Source organism: Hemicordylus capensis, chromosome 1 (genome assembly GCF_027244095.1).
Source record: "Hemicordylus capensis ecotype Gifberg chromosome 1, rHemCap1.1.pri, whole genome shotgun sequence".
NCBI lineage: Eukaryota > Metazoa > Chordata > Lepidosauria > Squamata > Cordylidae > Hemicordylus > Hemicordylus capensis.
The window spans coordinates 192,622,131-192,635,903 of NC_069657.1; the positions used below are offsets into that span (position 1 = coordinate 192,622,131).

At 42.9% G+C, this 13,773-nt stretch overlaps 1 protein-coding gene across 5 annotated transcripts in view; it reads right to left on the reverse strand.

Annotated features, from left to right (window-relative positions):
- LOC128331046 (sodium channel protein type 2 subunit alpha-like) overlaps positions 1-13,773 on the reverse strand; it is a 169,749-nt gene that overhangs the window by 48,796 nt on the left and 107,180 nt on the right. For all 5 annotated transcript variants that reach the window (XM_053264426.1, XM_053264419.1, XM_053264432.1 and 2 more), the window contains 3 exons: positions 12,846-13,019; positions 10,016-10,375; positions 7,413-7,853 (listed from right to left, as the gene is read on the reverse strand). In XM_053264426.1, the coding sequence (XP_053120401.1) occupies positions 7,413-7,853; positions 10,016-10,375; positions 12,846-13,019 (975 nt within the window). The remainder of the gene's footprint in view (positions 1-7,412; positions 7,854-10,015; positions 10,376-12,845; positions 13,020-13,773) is intronic.

Consider the following 13,773-nt stretch of genomic DNA (forward strand, 5'->3'; position numbering starts at 1 on the left):
TGTAACCAGAAGGTTACAAGTTCGATCCTGACCAGGGGCTCAAGGTTGACTCAGCCTTCCATCCTTCCGAGGTCGGTAAAATGAGTACCCAGAATGTTGGGGGCAATATGCTAAAAATCATTGTAAACCGCTTAGAGAGCTCCGGCTATAAAGCGGTATATAAATGTAAGTGCTATTGCTATTGCTATTGCTAAGTGCTATGTGCATGTGTGCTGGGTACTTCTGGTCCAAACAGGCAACGGGGTGGCAGGGAGGTACGTCGCTGCACCACTGGACTGTTTTTAAAGAAAGCATGCGGGGTGTGTGTGTGATACAGCCGGGGGGATGCAGCCAGGTGGGATTGCACCCTCCCCAGTCCTTAAAGTTATCCCCCACCTTTGAACCAGCAGGCGCTGGTTCTGTGCACACCACTGACCTGGCATGGGCTACAAGATATAAGGAAATATAAACTGTAAGTAAATGCATTGTTTGTGTTAAAGAGAACAGAGGAACACAGAAAGCTGCCGTGAACTGGGACTTACTGCATGAAAAACCGATGCTGTACCACTGAGCTGTGGCCCCATCCCCAACATAAGCCTCACCTTTTCCCTACTATGTTCCAAGATACATGAAATTCATTGAAGTGAAAACAAGCCCATTTACACAGGGGGGCGAACATCTGAACATCTGGGGGGCCCTTAACTTTCATAATGTTCTGATTGTATGGGATAGATAAGTGAGCTGAAGGGAAATATGGGGCTGTTCACATGACCACGTGGGCGGACAGGCAGGGTTCAACCTACCTTCCCCCAGATGGACAGCACGCAAGCCACACACCCACACAACCAGAGTCACCAAGAGTAGCACAGATGAATCTCCATGCTGTTCCCAGCAGTGCTGGTAAAGAGAGGCTGGGACTCCTCGTCCTGGCCTCTGTGAATCCCACAATGTACCATACGATACGTGCACTGCATTGAGGGATTCCCCCAAGACATGGGCACTCTAGGCACCTGTCTCTGTGTGCGGCTGGGCTAGTAGTAGCCCGGCTCACACATGAGCAGGTAGCCGGGGATAAGGGCACCCTCACTCTCTTAACCTCGGCAAACGGCCAGGCATAAAAGCCAGGCTAGGTGGAGCTGGCCTGTGGGGATCGGGCCCAATCCCAGCAGTTCTCATGCGCAGCCTTACCTAGGCTGGGCATCCTTAGCCTGGGTTAGGCTTCGTGTGAGAAGCCTCTATGTGTGTTTACAACTGATATTTAGGTCATGTTCATTCTTTTTGCTCCCCCACCCACCAGCCTTTGGGCAACAACTAAGTTCTAACTGCTCTAAACCTGCTCTCAGAATTTACCAATGCCAAATAATTATCCTTTTAGAGCCCAAAACTACAAGACTTCTTAATGATTTGATGGTCATTGAAATAAGGATTTGGAGCTGGTTACCAAGACCAACTGATTGGCTGTCTAGATGTACTATGAGGCCTGTGTGTTAACAATAAGTTAACACATCTTTTATATGTACCACTCTACCATGGAATGAAGGCCAGCATGCGAAGGGTAGGCAAGATCATGATAGAAATGAGATTTACACTCATTTATGTGTTATGTCTGTATCAGCTGAAAGAGTCACATGGTCACTCTTGTCAATTAAGATCTAAGTAAATCTATTGTATTTTTTGAGGACTGGTTGGTGCAAAATAAAACCATATTTCCCAATGAGCTACAGATACCAAATTTTGCATGAACAATCCTGACACTGAAATTAGCTGAACGCACTACTTTTTAAACTGGAATATGCTGGGGGAAAGGTTAAAATATTTTTTGTACATTTTAGAATAAATTCTGGATATAATTGCCATATTTCAACGGTTATTGTTGTCAAAAGATTAACACTAAATAATTGGATCAATAATGCCAAAATGGCATCATGCCCAAGAGAATACAGAATATCTAGATAGCAGTTTCACCCATTTGCAGGCCACCTTTTTATATACCAATTTAGTTATCACAGCGGGAAGTTTGGGTTATTTTCAGTTTCCTCCCCCCACTAACTAAATTGGTATACAGTTTAAAGAGTCACTCTCCTCACTTCTCAGCTGATGCGAGAGGCACAGACTGCTCTATACATTCTCACCTCTTGTGCCACTTCTTTAAACCTCTCTGTGCATCAGCTGAGAAGCAGGGAGAATGGCTATTTAAACGTTACATCTCCCTGCGCTCCTCAGCTGATGCACAAGGAGCTTTAAAGTTTAAATAGCCACTCTCATTGCTTCTCAGCTGACAAGCAGGCAAGTTTAACATTTATACAGTCACTCTCCCCACGACTCCCATTGGCCTTAGAAGAGCACTGCAGGCCCTGACATTGCACTGCAGAGAGGACTGCCTGGAAATCAACTTTCACAAAACTAAAATTATGGCCTTTGCCAGGAGGCCCAAGATCCACTCTTGGTAGATTGAGGGACACAAGATTGAGCAAGTTACACAATTTAAATACTTGGGAGTAGTTTTTCATTCTGGCGGCTCTAGGAAAGCTTAAGGAGAACACGTGGCTCTAAATGCCCAGAGAAGCTGCTCTGCATTCTCAAATTCCTGTGGACAAGAGGAGGCCATTATGTACCCGTGGCTCTTGAACTGTTCACAGCCAGGTCAATAGCTCAGCTTCTCTATGGTGCTCAATTGGGCCCCTTCCCCAACATTGCAACTCTCAAACTTGTACAATCTAAATTCCTAAGGGCAGCGCTTTGACCTTGCTCAACATGGGCTACGATCAGGCAAAAGGAACTATCAAGCAACACATTATAGACATCGGGAGCCAAACTGATCTCAGCAGAGTCCCAAAATTTCATATCAGTGACGGGCTTAAATATTCTGCCTCTCCAGCAGCATACCTCACCCAACTGGAGGTTACAAAGCACAGAAGGGCGTTCACTTTGGCTCGCTGCCATGGCCTCCCCTCAGCAGTGCTAGAAGGCCGCTATAGAAGGACCCCATTTGCAGACCGACTATGCCCCTGTGGCTTAGGGCAGATCGAAACTACTGAGCATGTTCTCTTATACTGCTTGTTCTATAGAGACATATGTGCCTCTCTCATCCTTCCGTTGCTAAGAAAGTATCCAGGTCATCTGAGCCAATTCTACAGCTCCTTGCTACTCTCTGACTCTAAGCCTGTCATCACATATAGCGTCACCAGGTACTGTGCGGCTGCGATCAGCATTCGTCGGTGGATGACGGGCCGTGAGTCCTATCAACCTTAATCTGGCTCCTGCCGACTCTGGGCAAGCCCTGCAGTTGCTCACACACCTCCGTTTTTACTGCTCCTCATAACCCTCAATCCAGCTGTTTTCTAGTTTTATTACTCAGAATTTTATATATTCCTGTTTTCTTATGCCTTTTAACCTTATTACAACCTTGTGCCCCCCCTTTATGCCTTTTATGCATTTTTATGCATTTTTATGACTCTTACTATTTGTCAGGTGTGATTCTGTTTCTATTATTTTTAGTATTTTAGCCCTTTTAGTATGAATATGTATCATTTTATATGTAATCACTTTTATCTGCTCTTAATTTTAACTTGTAATCACTCTTATATTTTATGCTGGTCTGTGACCGTAATAAAGATTGATTGATTGACTCATGCAGCCTACACCATCCACTTACCATAAGAGTGGATTGTTTAGCTAAGGAATGTAACTTCATTTGAGGGGTGGGGGGTGTTAGGTCAAGCACTCCAATATTCTGGTTTCTGTGAACGTTACTCTCGTGATATTAGAGGACCTCCTGGATTTCATTTCTTGGACTTTCCCAGGACTGTAATCTACACAAAATGACTTTGCCTGATCAATGACAGGCCTCACCCATGAGTGTAGACTATAATGGAATTGTTTATTTATTGGTAAACATTTTGATTGTGATCCAGCAAGTGATCACTGCATGTACAGCAAAGGCAGGGTTTCCTTTTTCTCAGCCGCAGAATGGCCTGGCTTGCCTTCATGGTTCCCTCTCTTCCACAGAAGACAAGGAGCAATGAGATAGTGTGGAACACATTGTGTTGAACTGAACACAATGATGATCAGTTTGGGGATAAAGCCATCTTATATCCTCAGAATGCAAGTTAAAAAATGGAAAAGGTTAGCACGAAGTAATAATAAAAAAACAACAACCACAAGTCAAACATTGATCATCACAAATAACTGAATAATTAAATTGGCATTAAGGAACTTCCAACTATTTCTTTATGAGTAACCTTGCAGGCATTAATATAAATAACAACAGCTCAATGATTTCAAAATTACAAGGTCTTATTAAACTTAAGCACTCTTGAAACTTTATAATCTAAGGCAAAGTAAATCCATAGATCATGCAGTTACACATTGGAATGTTATAGACAACTATCCAGCACAGTGAATATTGGGGTTCCCTCCCCAGTCATGCTCTGATGTGGCACAGAATGCAGGCTTACAGACCAGCTTGTGTGTGTTTCTACCGCTCTTGCAATGGATGAAGAAGGCATAGACTATAGCTGATTAGCATGCAGGCCAATCAATTTTATTAAACACTGATCATGTACATATGATTTGCTGAGGTAACCTGTTTAAAATGGCTGACACACGTTGCTCTGCCTGGTTAAAAAGCACCAGAGCTGCACTCTTGACTGATCCAGCTTGATTTTAGTCCTGCGAGAAGTAAAAATGGTAGGAAATGTTGTTGAAAGCACAAATACTTCTAGGTTTCTAGTTCTGGAGATACCACAAACATGGCTGCAAAAATTATTTCCAAATATGTTGTTAATGTTAACAATATTGAAAAAAATAGGGCAGACATAATATTTGAGTGAAGAGCTGTATAAATACTAACAATACTGTCACAAGCAGAATAGTCACTAACAGTACAATTCTATGCTGTTTATTCAGTTGCAAGTCCCACTACGTTCAATTGAGCTTACTTTCAATTGTGCATAGGATTGTAGTAGCCTGACGTAAGTAACCTAAGAAATTGGTATGTAAATTAAAAATATATATTCTACATATCTGTATTCTACTTGCATTGGTTTTAAAAATATTAGCAATGATAACTCTGGTCTTTCTGAGTTATTCCCATTATCATCTACAAGGCGTGATCAAGCAGAGCATCAGCTAGTCCACTAAAGTTGCTTCCAAGAGGTTTACCATTTTCAACATGGTTTGCTGGCCACTATTCAATTCAAACAACTGTATCAACATGCTACTAAAAATTAACATTGCTATAAATAAAGAGGTGAAGAGTAATTGATGCCACTATAAAGAAAAAGGTGCCAGATGTGCCTCTATCATTTTTTAAAAAGGAATAAACATCCTTCTACACTGGCTAGAATTGCCCCCTACCTCACAGTAAACAGATGACAACAGCCTTGTAGGAAAAAGAGAGGGCTTGTGTCCAAAAATCACACCTGGTATTGCTTCCATTTTAAAGTGACCATGTCTTTTATTCTGCTTTATTTTCTGTCTCCCTTTTGACACTTTCAGATTTAGACTTTGAACCCTTCAGCCAAGCTACTGTTCCACCTGAATGGGCCACACATCAAAATCAAAATAATCTAAAATGCACAGACATGTTAAGGCTCCTAAAACTATAGTTCTGTAATTACATTTCTTTAGCTTTTAGTAATTATGGTTTCAGAAAAATGAAAACTAAAGTTTGTTTTCCTGTATGAATTTTTGTACATGTTTTCCATGGTTACAGATCAGTTTATTTAATGGAGGTTTAATTGTGTAATTAAAAAAAAACCCACCATGGAAAATTGTTCATTTCATATTCACTTGATGGTTGGAACTCTTTAAATAAATAAATAAATAAAGAAAGAAAGAAAGAAAGAAAGAATGGTTGATATGTTATTCAGTGTGATGCAGGTGTTTCCGATCAGCCCATGCTGCTCTGGGTGTCCAATGAAGCACTGGTGATCTTATGCAAGACCAGAAGTGTACAGATACAGTTGTGCACTAGCACTTCAGGAGCACACCCTCCATCATTTCCAGTGGAAGTGGCATTCCTAAAGTGCAACTTTAAGTATTTGTGCACTTCCACTCTTGTGCTTCAGCAGTGTGGGTTGATCAGAAACCCACACTCATTGAGCTACAGAACATGTCAGTCAATAACCCTTAATATCATTTAATTATGGTTACATTAAATTGGAATCTTTATAGTATGTATCCCATCATTTTTAAAGCAAAGATGGCTTAACTGAGGTCTGTCTGACCCCAACGTCACCAGGGCCAGAATTACAGGTGGGCCACGTCGGGCACAGGCCTGAGGGTCCATGCCTGCCCTTCAAAGAGGAGCTGCTATTGAGGCTGCCAAAGAACCAGAGAGCAGCAGCAGCAGCAGCTCCTCCCCTTCCCACCCTTGTGGGGTGAGAAGAAGAGGAGCTGCTTATGCAAAGTTCTTTGGCTACAGTATATCTCATCCCATTTGAAGATGGGAGAAGGAGCAGCAGCTGCTGAAGAAGAAGCCAAAGAATGTGGCAATGGCTATTCCTCTTCTTCTCACCCTTTAAGGATGGGGGGGGGGAGGAGCTGCCTAATCAGCTGGTAGGCATGGGGGCCCAGTGGACAACCCTGTTTTGAGTGTCACACTTGCAAAGTACATTTAAAAGTAGAGGAGGGTTAGGTTTCTGTGCTTGCCTGAACTATGCCAGAAGGAGATAATGTCCATTTCTAATCATTTTTCCAAATGTCCATTTCTAGATCAGCACAGATTGACAAGCTTTATGCTTACCAGTACTTTGAGACTGTACCAGGCAGGAAGTTTTTGTCGGGTCCTTCCCTTGCCCAGTTACGATCCTTTCCATGGATACCTTAAAGGCTACCCTGGACCAATATAGCCCTGTTTTCTGTTTCACTTTTTATCTCAAGTCAAGCTGAATGATTTCCAGTATTGCCATTTACTGTTGGATCGTCTGCATTCCTCTTAAAATTAGACAACCATCTTTTATAACCTGGGAATGCTGACCTGACAAAGCTCCTGAATTCCTGCTTTATGGCTACTGGGCTGCTGCCACCACTTCTTGAATTTGGGCATGTGTTACACCCTGCTCTACTCATCCACAAATACACAGATATCCTAAATTTCCAAGTCTGTGAAACAACACATGCTCATAACTCTGATTCAGTTTGATGACTTTAAATCCTGTAATTTGCACTCAGTGTGTAAACCACATTCCACATGTCAATGCATGCGTCACTTTGAGAATTAATGAACTCAAACTGTACAATCTTCTGTGGTGAAAAAGGGAAGCACTTTCAAAATTCACTTTAAGAAAAAAATATACAGAATAGTGAGTGGTTTATATTTAAAAATCTTAACCGGAATAAATTAAGGGCAAAACTGAATGCAAACATAAAATGAGTACAGTGCACAAAAACTTCACAGTATAATGATGTAAAAACAGTTTATATCTTACCTCATTAGTTTCCTCAACCTCAGACAGACTGCTAATTTCCTCTGTATTTACATGTTCAAAATCAGATTCTCCCACAGCAATTGGCACAGTTACAGTGAGATTTGGGTTGTTAATGAATGACATATGATCACTGCTGCCCACACAAATCGTTGTTGTCGTTCTACTTTTGTGATAATCGGGATTGATTTCCGCTATAGTATGGTTGGGAATACACCCACCTCTCCTGCTTTGTTCATCAGTTGCATTTATTACAGTGGGGACCTTGCATTTTTGCAAAATGGATTCAATGAATTCATATGACTTCCTTTTTACATAATCTATTCCCCTCTGAATTCTTGCTACAGCAATCTGTAGATTGTTTATGTCAGTTTCCTCTTCTGGAGCAGCAAGGTTGTCTGAACTAAAAGAGCTCAACAATAAGGCCAGGAAGAGGTTCAGAACCTTAAAAAGAAGGACAGGAGAAAGGGAGAAAGAAAGGAGAAAGAAAAGAAATCCATTAGGCTCCTTTTCATTAATTCATTCCTAGTGACTACAATTCAGAATAATCCCTATGTATTTTCAAACTGAGTCCACAGAGTTCCAATTTCCTTGTATCATTTGTTAGCAGAACCAGAAGATCAATTTGTATTTACCGAATGCCAATAATGTGTATGATGGGGGAACTGAAGAGAAGAACCTATCTGTTTTGTCATTATCTCTACTGCTACCACCACCATGCTTGGAGAAAGGGCGAGGTAGAGCTGCCATATGGGAAAACACACAGAAAAAACCTCTAAGGAAAAACAGAGTGCTCATACAAAGAGAATGAAAACACCACAATATTGTGGGAATACTAGTACAAAGTTAGAATTAGAGACTTGTTATTACAGGACACTAGAGTAATTAAAGTGAGAGATTGGCCAGTTTCATATGACATGGAAAAAACCTGAACTACTGGTTCCCAGAGTTTACCTATAAGCCTGACTTCTGGTCTTCGGATGGCTATGCTGGCATTGTGCATGTCATCCAAATCTAACTGACTTAAAATCTTGGTTATTCCACAGAGGTATAATATTCAGTTGGCTGTGTAAGATTTCAAAGACCTATTTGCCCCCAAATTGAACTGGCCTGATTCAGCCCAATGAAACCCAATTCATTCGTACATAAGAACAGCCCTGCTGGATCAGGCCCAGGGCCCATCTAGTCCAGCACCCTGTTTCACACAGTGGCCCACCAGATGCAGCTGGAAGCCACAGGCAGGAGTTGAGGGCATGCCCTCTCTCCTGCTGTTACTCCCCTTGTTTAACCACCATCCAGTTGTGGTTGAATCAAGCCAAATTTGAGATGAAATAGGTTTCCAAAGGGCCCCTCACCCCAAATCCTTCTACTTACCAGGTAAGCCTATATTTTAGGGAAGTGCACAAAATGTGATTTGGAAACTGAATCACAGCACATCCCTTTAAAATTGAGGGATTACACATCCCCTTTAATATAGAGAAGAGCAGGTCCACACCTGCTCCTCCTCTGCTTACTGCCACTTCTATCATTGTGGCATCCCCCCCAGCTAAGCCCGTGAGCTGGCGGGGCATCTCCTAGCTGCCCCTGAGCATGTGTGGTGGCCATTTGTGTGGTCAGCATGGTTGCTGACCCCACACATGGCCACCACACATGTACAGAGGCCATGTGCATGCCAGCATCACGAGGAGGCAGCTAGGAGATGCCCCACCAGCGTGAGAGCATAGCTGTGGGGAGCACCATGATTACAGAGTGCAGAGGAGAAGCAAGTATGGACCTGCTTTCCTCCATATTAAAGGGAATGTGTAATCCCTTCATTTTAAATGGATGTGCTGTGATTTGGTTTTTGCATCATGTTTCAGGCACATCCCTACTCTTTTTAACTTCATTTTTGTTCCTGAAGGCAATGGAGTTCTGGCTGCAGTAGCTTTGTTTTGAAAAGAGACTCCCAGAAGAGGGTCTTTTTGGGGGGGGGGGATATTTTAAATCCCTCAAGTCCTGGAAATGGTACAGGGGTTCTTGGAAATCATGGTCCTTTCAGAAGCTTTGATCATTCTGGCTATAGACTGAAAAGACTACATTCCCTAGAAATCCTGCACTGTTTCCCAGGACTACAGGTATGTTTGTCTTTTAACTCAACACCTCTTCTGGGAGCATCTTTCTCAAAGCAAAGCCACTAGAGATGTGCACAAAACTGTTTTACCTGGTTCAGTTTGAGCCTGGTCGGGTTCGATGCAGCCACGCAAATGGCCCAAGCCCACTATAGGATGGACACCAGGCACTGCAGCAGCACCCCTAGAGGCATTCAGTGGCGGTAAGTCTGCCATAAACCCCCCCTAATTTTAATGTGTCTGGCACCCCTGAACTTGGCCCAAACTGCCCAAGGGGGTGGGTGGGGTGGCTCGACCTCGGGCTGAACCAGGCCTGGTTCAGTTTGAGGTCGAGCCCATTGAACTGAGCCAGTTTGAGGTTGAACTGGCTTGCACATCCCCAAAGGCCACTGCAATTACTGCTACCTTGCCATTGGGAGCAAGAATCAAAGTAAGGATCACGTTGACTATCAGCCCTTCACTGTTGTAGAAATAAATTTTTGAAAAAGAACTACATACCACTAGGTTTCCAATCACCATGACCAGCATGAATACAAGGAGGCACATGCTTTGACCTGCAACCTCCATACAGTCCCACATAGTCTGTATCCATTCTCCACAAAGTACTCGGAACACGATCAAGAAGGAGTGGAAGAAATCAATCATGTGCCAGCGTAGACGATCTGAGCAGTCTTCCTGGATTTTGCACTTGCATTCCTTGTAATAATTACCAAACAGCTGCATACCAACCACGGCAAAAATGAAGACAATGATGGCCAGCACCAAGGTCAAGTTTCCTAAAGCTCCAACTGAATTCCCAATAATCTTTATCAGCATATTCAGAGTTGGCCAAGATTTTGCCAGCTTGAAAACTCGAAGCTGAAAAGAGGAATGAAGAATTTAGGCACATATGATGCTAACAAATAGATGCAATCTATTGTTGAAATCCAGAAAGCCATGTGCACGCAAGTAAGATTCCACTGTAAGCCATGAGCTCAAACAGTTCCATAGCTCCATATGGGAATTATCTAGCTTCACTCAGACTACTCAGCCATTGAACTGTTGCTTTTAGCTAGAGTGCCCATCATCAGCGCTCTCCAGTGCTCTCCAACTCCCATCACCCCTGACTATTGGCCATTGTGGCTGAGGACGATGGGAGATGTAGTCCAACAACAACAGCTCGAGGGCCTACAATGGGCCCCCCTGGCTTATGGCTACAGTCCTGGAAGTGGGAATTGGGCTTTTTTGAGTTGCTAGAAGAGGTACAAGTTCATGTTTCACTCTTCCTAGCTTGGCGTTTATGTTGACAAGCTGAATTAACACAATAGTGACAGCTTTGTAGGCGGTTTGATAGCAGAACCAATTTCATGATACTGAGCTTACAGGTTCCCAGTGTAACTTTCATTCAAGCTGGATAAGCAAGAATATGCCAGTTGGCTTTCTGGTAGATTATTGGTTCCCTGTGCAGAAACAAGGGTGTTTGTTTTTAGACACCTCCCCACCACAAAGATGGGTTGGAAGATTACCCTCTTTGGACATGGAGTGTTCGGTCTCATAAAAAGGAAGGTCTGCAAACAGAGACAGCTGGTGAATGCTAGGGTAGGGTAGGGTAGAACAGAAGGCAGGGTATAACTTTAATGATTGGTAAATGCCCATAATGCCCAGCTTCCCATATGGCCATGTGGTAGGGCTTTGTGCCCTACCCCTGATGCTCAGCTGGCCCATATGCATGTGTAATGTCGCAAAGGCCATTACAAGTAAATAATGTAGCGGTCACATGGAGGCAATTACCAATTATGTGGTGATGCAAATGGCCTCCAGAGGTCACATGGAGATCATGAAAATGGTCTCCATGTGTGCGTAGAAGCCCAGAATGGGTCATAGCTGGCTCAGGCTGTCATTTGGGAGGCCAGGGGTGGTGGTGGTTGGAGGAGCCTCCATTGCTGCTGTCTCCGCCACTGCTGCCTGAAATTTAAAAGGTAAAAAGTACCCTTTCGCTCACCCTTCCCCCGTCCTTGGACTATGGAATCCCCCTTTACTTGTAAAGAGGAATCCTCATTGTAATCCCCTTTACAAGTATACCCGAACCAGTCTGTGAACTGGTTCTTAGAACAGGGGGCCGAACTCTGACCACCCAAGCCAGGCTGGTTCCATGCAAACTGTGGTTGGAATCGAGCTGGCTTGCACATCCCAATCTTCCACTCTACCTCAGCGTCCACCAGCTGCCATTGTCCGCAATGTAGTAGAGGCCAGTAAAAACACCACCTATTGCTATTTTATAGCTGAGCCACAATGTGTAGCAGTTCATCTATTCTAGAGTTTTGAAGAAGTGGAATAAAAATAATTCTAATTCACTCTCCACTAAAACTCCACAGAGCGGAACTATGTACTGCCACTCATCCCTAAACAAAACACAATCTTTAAATGAAAATGAACAGAATCAGCCAGTTTTGCTCTAGGGTTTTTTTAAATTATTATTTATTTATTTTATTAATTATTTAGCATATTTGTAATACTGCACACTATCAAAGTCTCTAGGCAGTTTACAACATTAAAACAAAACATTTTTAAAAATATATAACTTAAAACATATATAAGTTCAAATTAAAATAGCTAAAAACCACTAAAACCACATAGCTAAAAAGCTTGGCTGAAGCGATGTGTCTTCAGTTGTTTCCTAAAGAACAACAGGGATGGAGCAGCTCTAATCTCAGCAGGAAGTGCGTTCCATAGCTCTGAGGCAACTACAGAGAAGGTTTGCCTCTGAATTGTCACCAGATGAGTCAGTGATACCCTCAGGCGAGTGGTGTGGTTCATAATAACAAAGAAGGTGTTCTCTTAAATACCCTGGGTGCATGCCATTAAGGGCTTTATAGGTAATAACCAGCACTTTGTATTTGCCTGGAAACCTATTGGTAGCCAGGGTAGTTCTTTTAAAACTGGAGTAATATGGTCTCTTTGGGACAAACTGGAGACCAATCTGGCAGCAGCATTCTGAACCTATTGCAGTTTCTGGACTACATACAAGGGCAGCCCCACACAGAGCGGGCTTTTAATTCACATGTTTGCCAATACATCCATTGCTCATTCTCACATCAGTTTTGAATTCCTAGAGTTCTGATGGAGAGCTTACTAGAACTCAATCAGTCCTAGCAGCTCCGGGAATGCTGTGTAGGCCTTGCTGTGACGAGGTCCACTCCTCACATTAAGGCCTTTCTAAATGTCCAGATTGATGCAGGAGCAGATCTGCTACAGGAGAAACTGAAAATATGCCAAAATATGCCACCAAATATACCATTATTTCCTCACAGTTCAGTAATCAAATCCACCAATGGGTTTAGCATCTTACCAATCTGAAGGATCTTAGGACTGACAACCCTTCCACATCTTCAAGACTCAGCTCTACTAAACTCAGGGTGACAATGAAGCTATCAAAAATATTCCAGCCTTCTTGGAAATAGTAATAAGGATCCATGGCAATTATCTTTAGGAACATTTCTGCAGTGAAGATCCCAGTGAAGACCTAAATGAAGAATGCAATTAGGCACTGTATTTTATTATCCCAGCTTACTCCCCATTTTGCCTTCATTTAAAAAAAATAGTTTTGTAAAGAAGCAATGTATGAACACAGCCTAAAGTGATGGTACTAAAATTCCATTCATGTCCTATTCCCAGGTTGAGAACCTACAGGGAATTGTGCAAAATAAGAATGAGCCTGAATCACAGATTTTCAGCATTACCTTCTCTAGCAAGGAAAGCAAACAGCCTTGGGAGGATGGTGGTTTGATTCAAATGCCTTCTCCAGTGGGTCTGAGCTGCCACCCCCAGGTTTAGTGTCTGATAACCCCTCATCAAAATGGTCTATAGGGTGGACCTTCTTCAACAGCTGATGGATGCTGGAGTCATAAGATCTCATGGGCAGATTATCCTGGGTCATTATCAGAAGGGTTATCATTAGAAAGGTTGGGAGGCAGAGGGGTATCTATGGTGGGGCAGGCAGGGCACATGCCCTGGGCACCACTTGAAAGGGGCGCCATTTTTGAAAATGAAAAAATAAAAAATGGCTGCCAAAAACAAAATGGCCACCACACATGCTCAAATAGCCTCTGCGAGGCCCTAGGCCATGCCAGGCCTCACAGAGGCCATTTGAGTATGCGCAGTGGCCATTTTGTTTTCGGCGGCCATTTCTCTCTCTCTCTCTTTCTCTCTCTCTCTCTCTATATATATATATAATGGCCACCGCACATGCTCAAATGGTCCCTGTGAGGCCCAAGGCC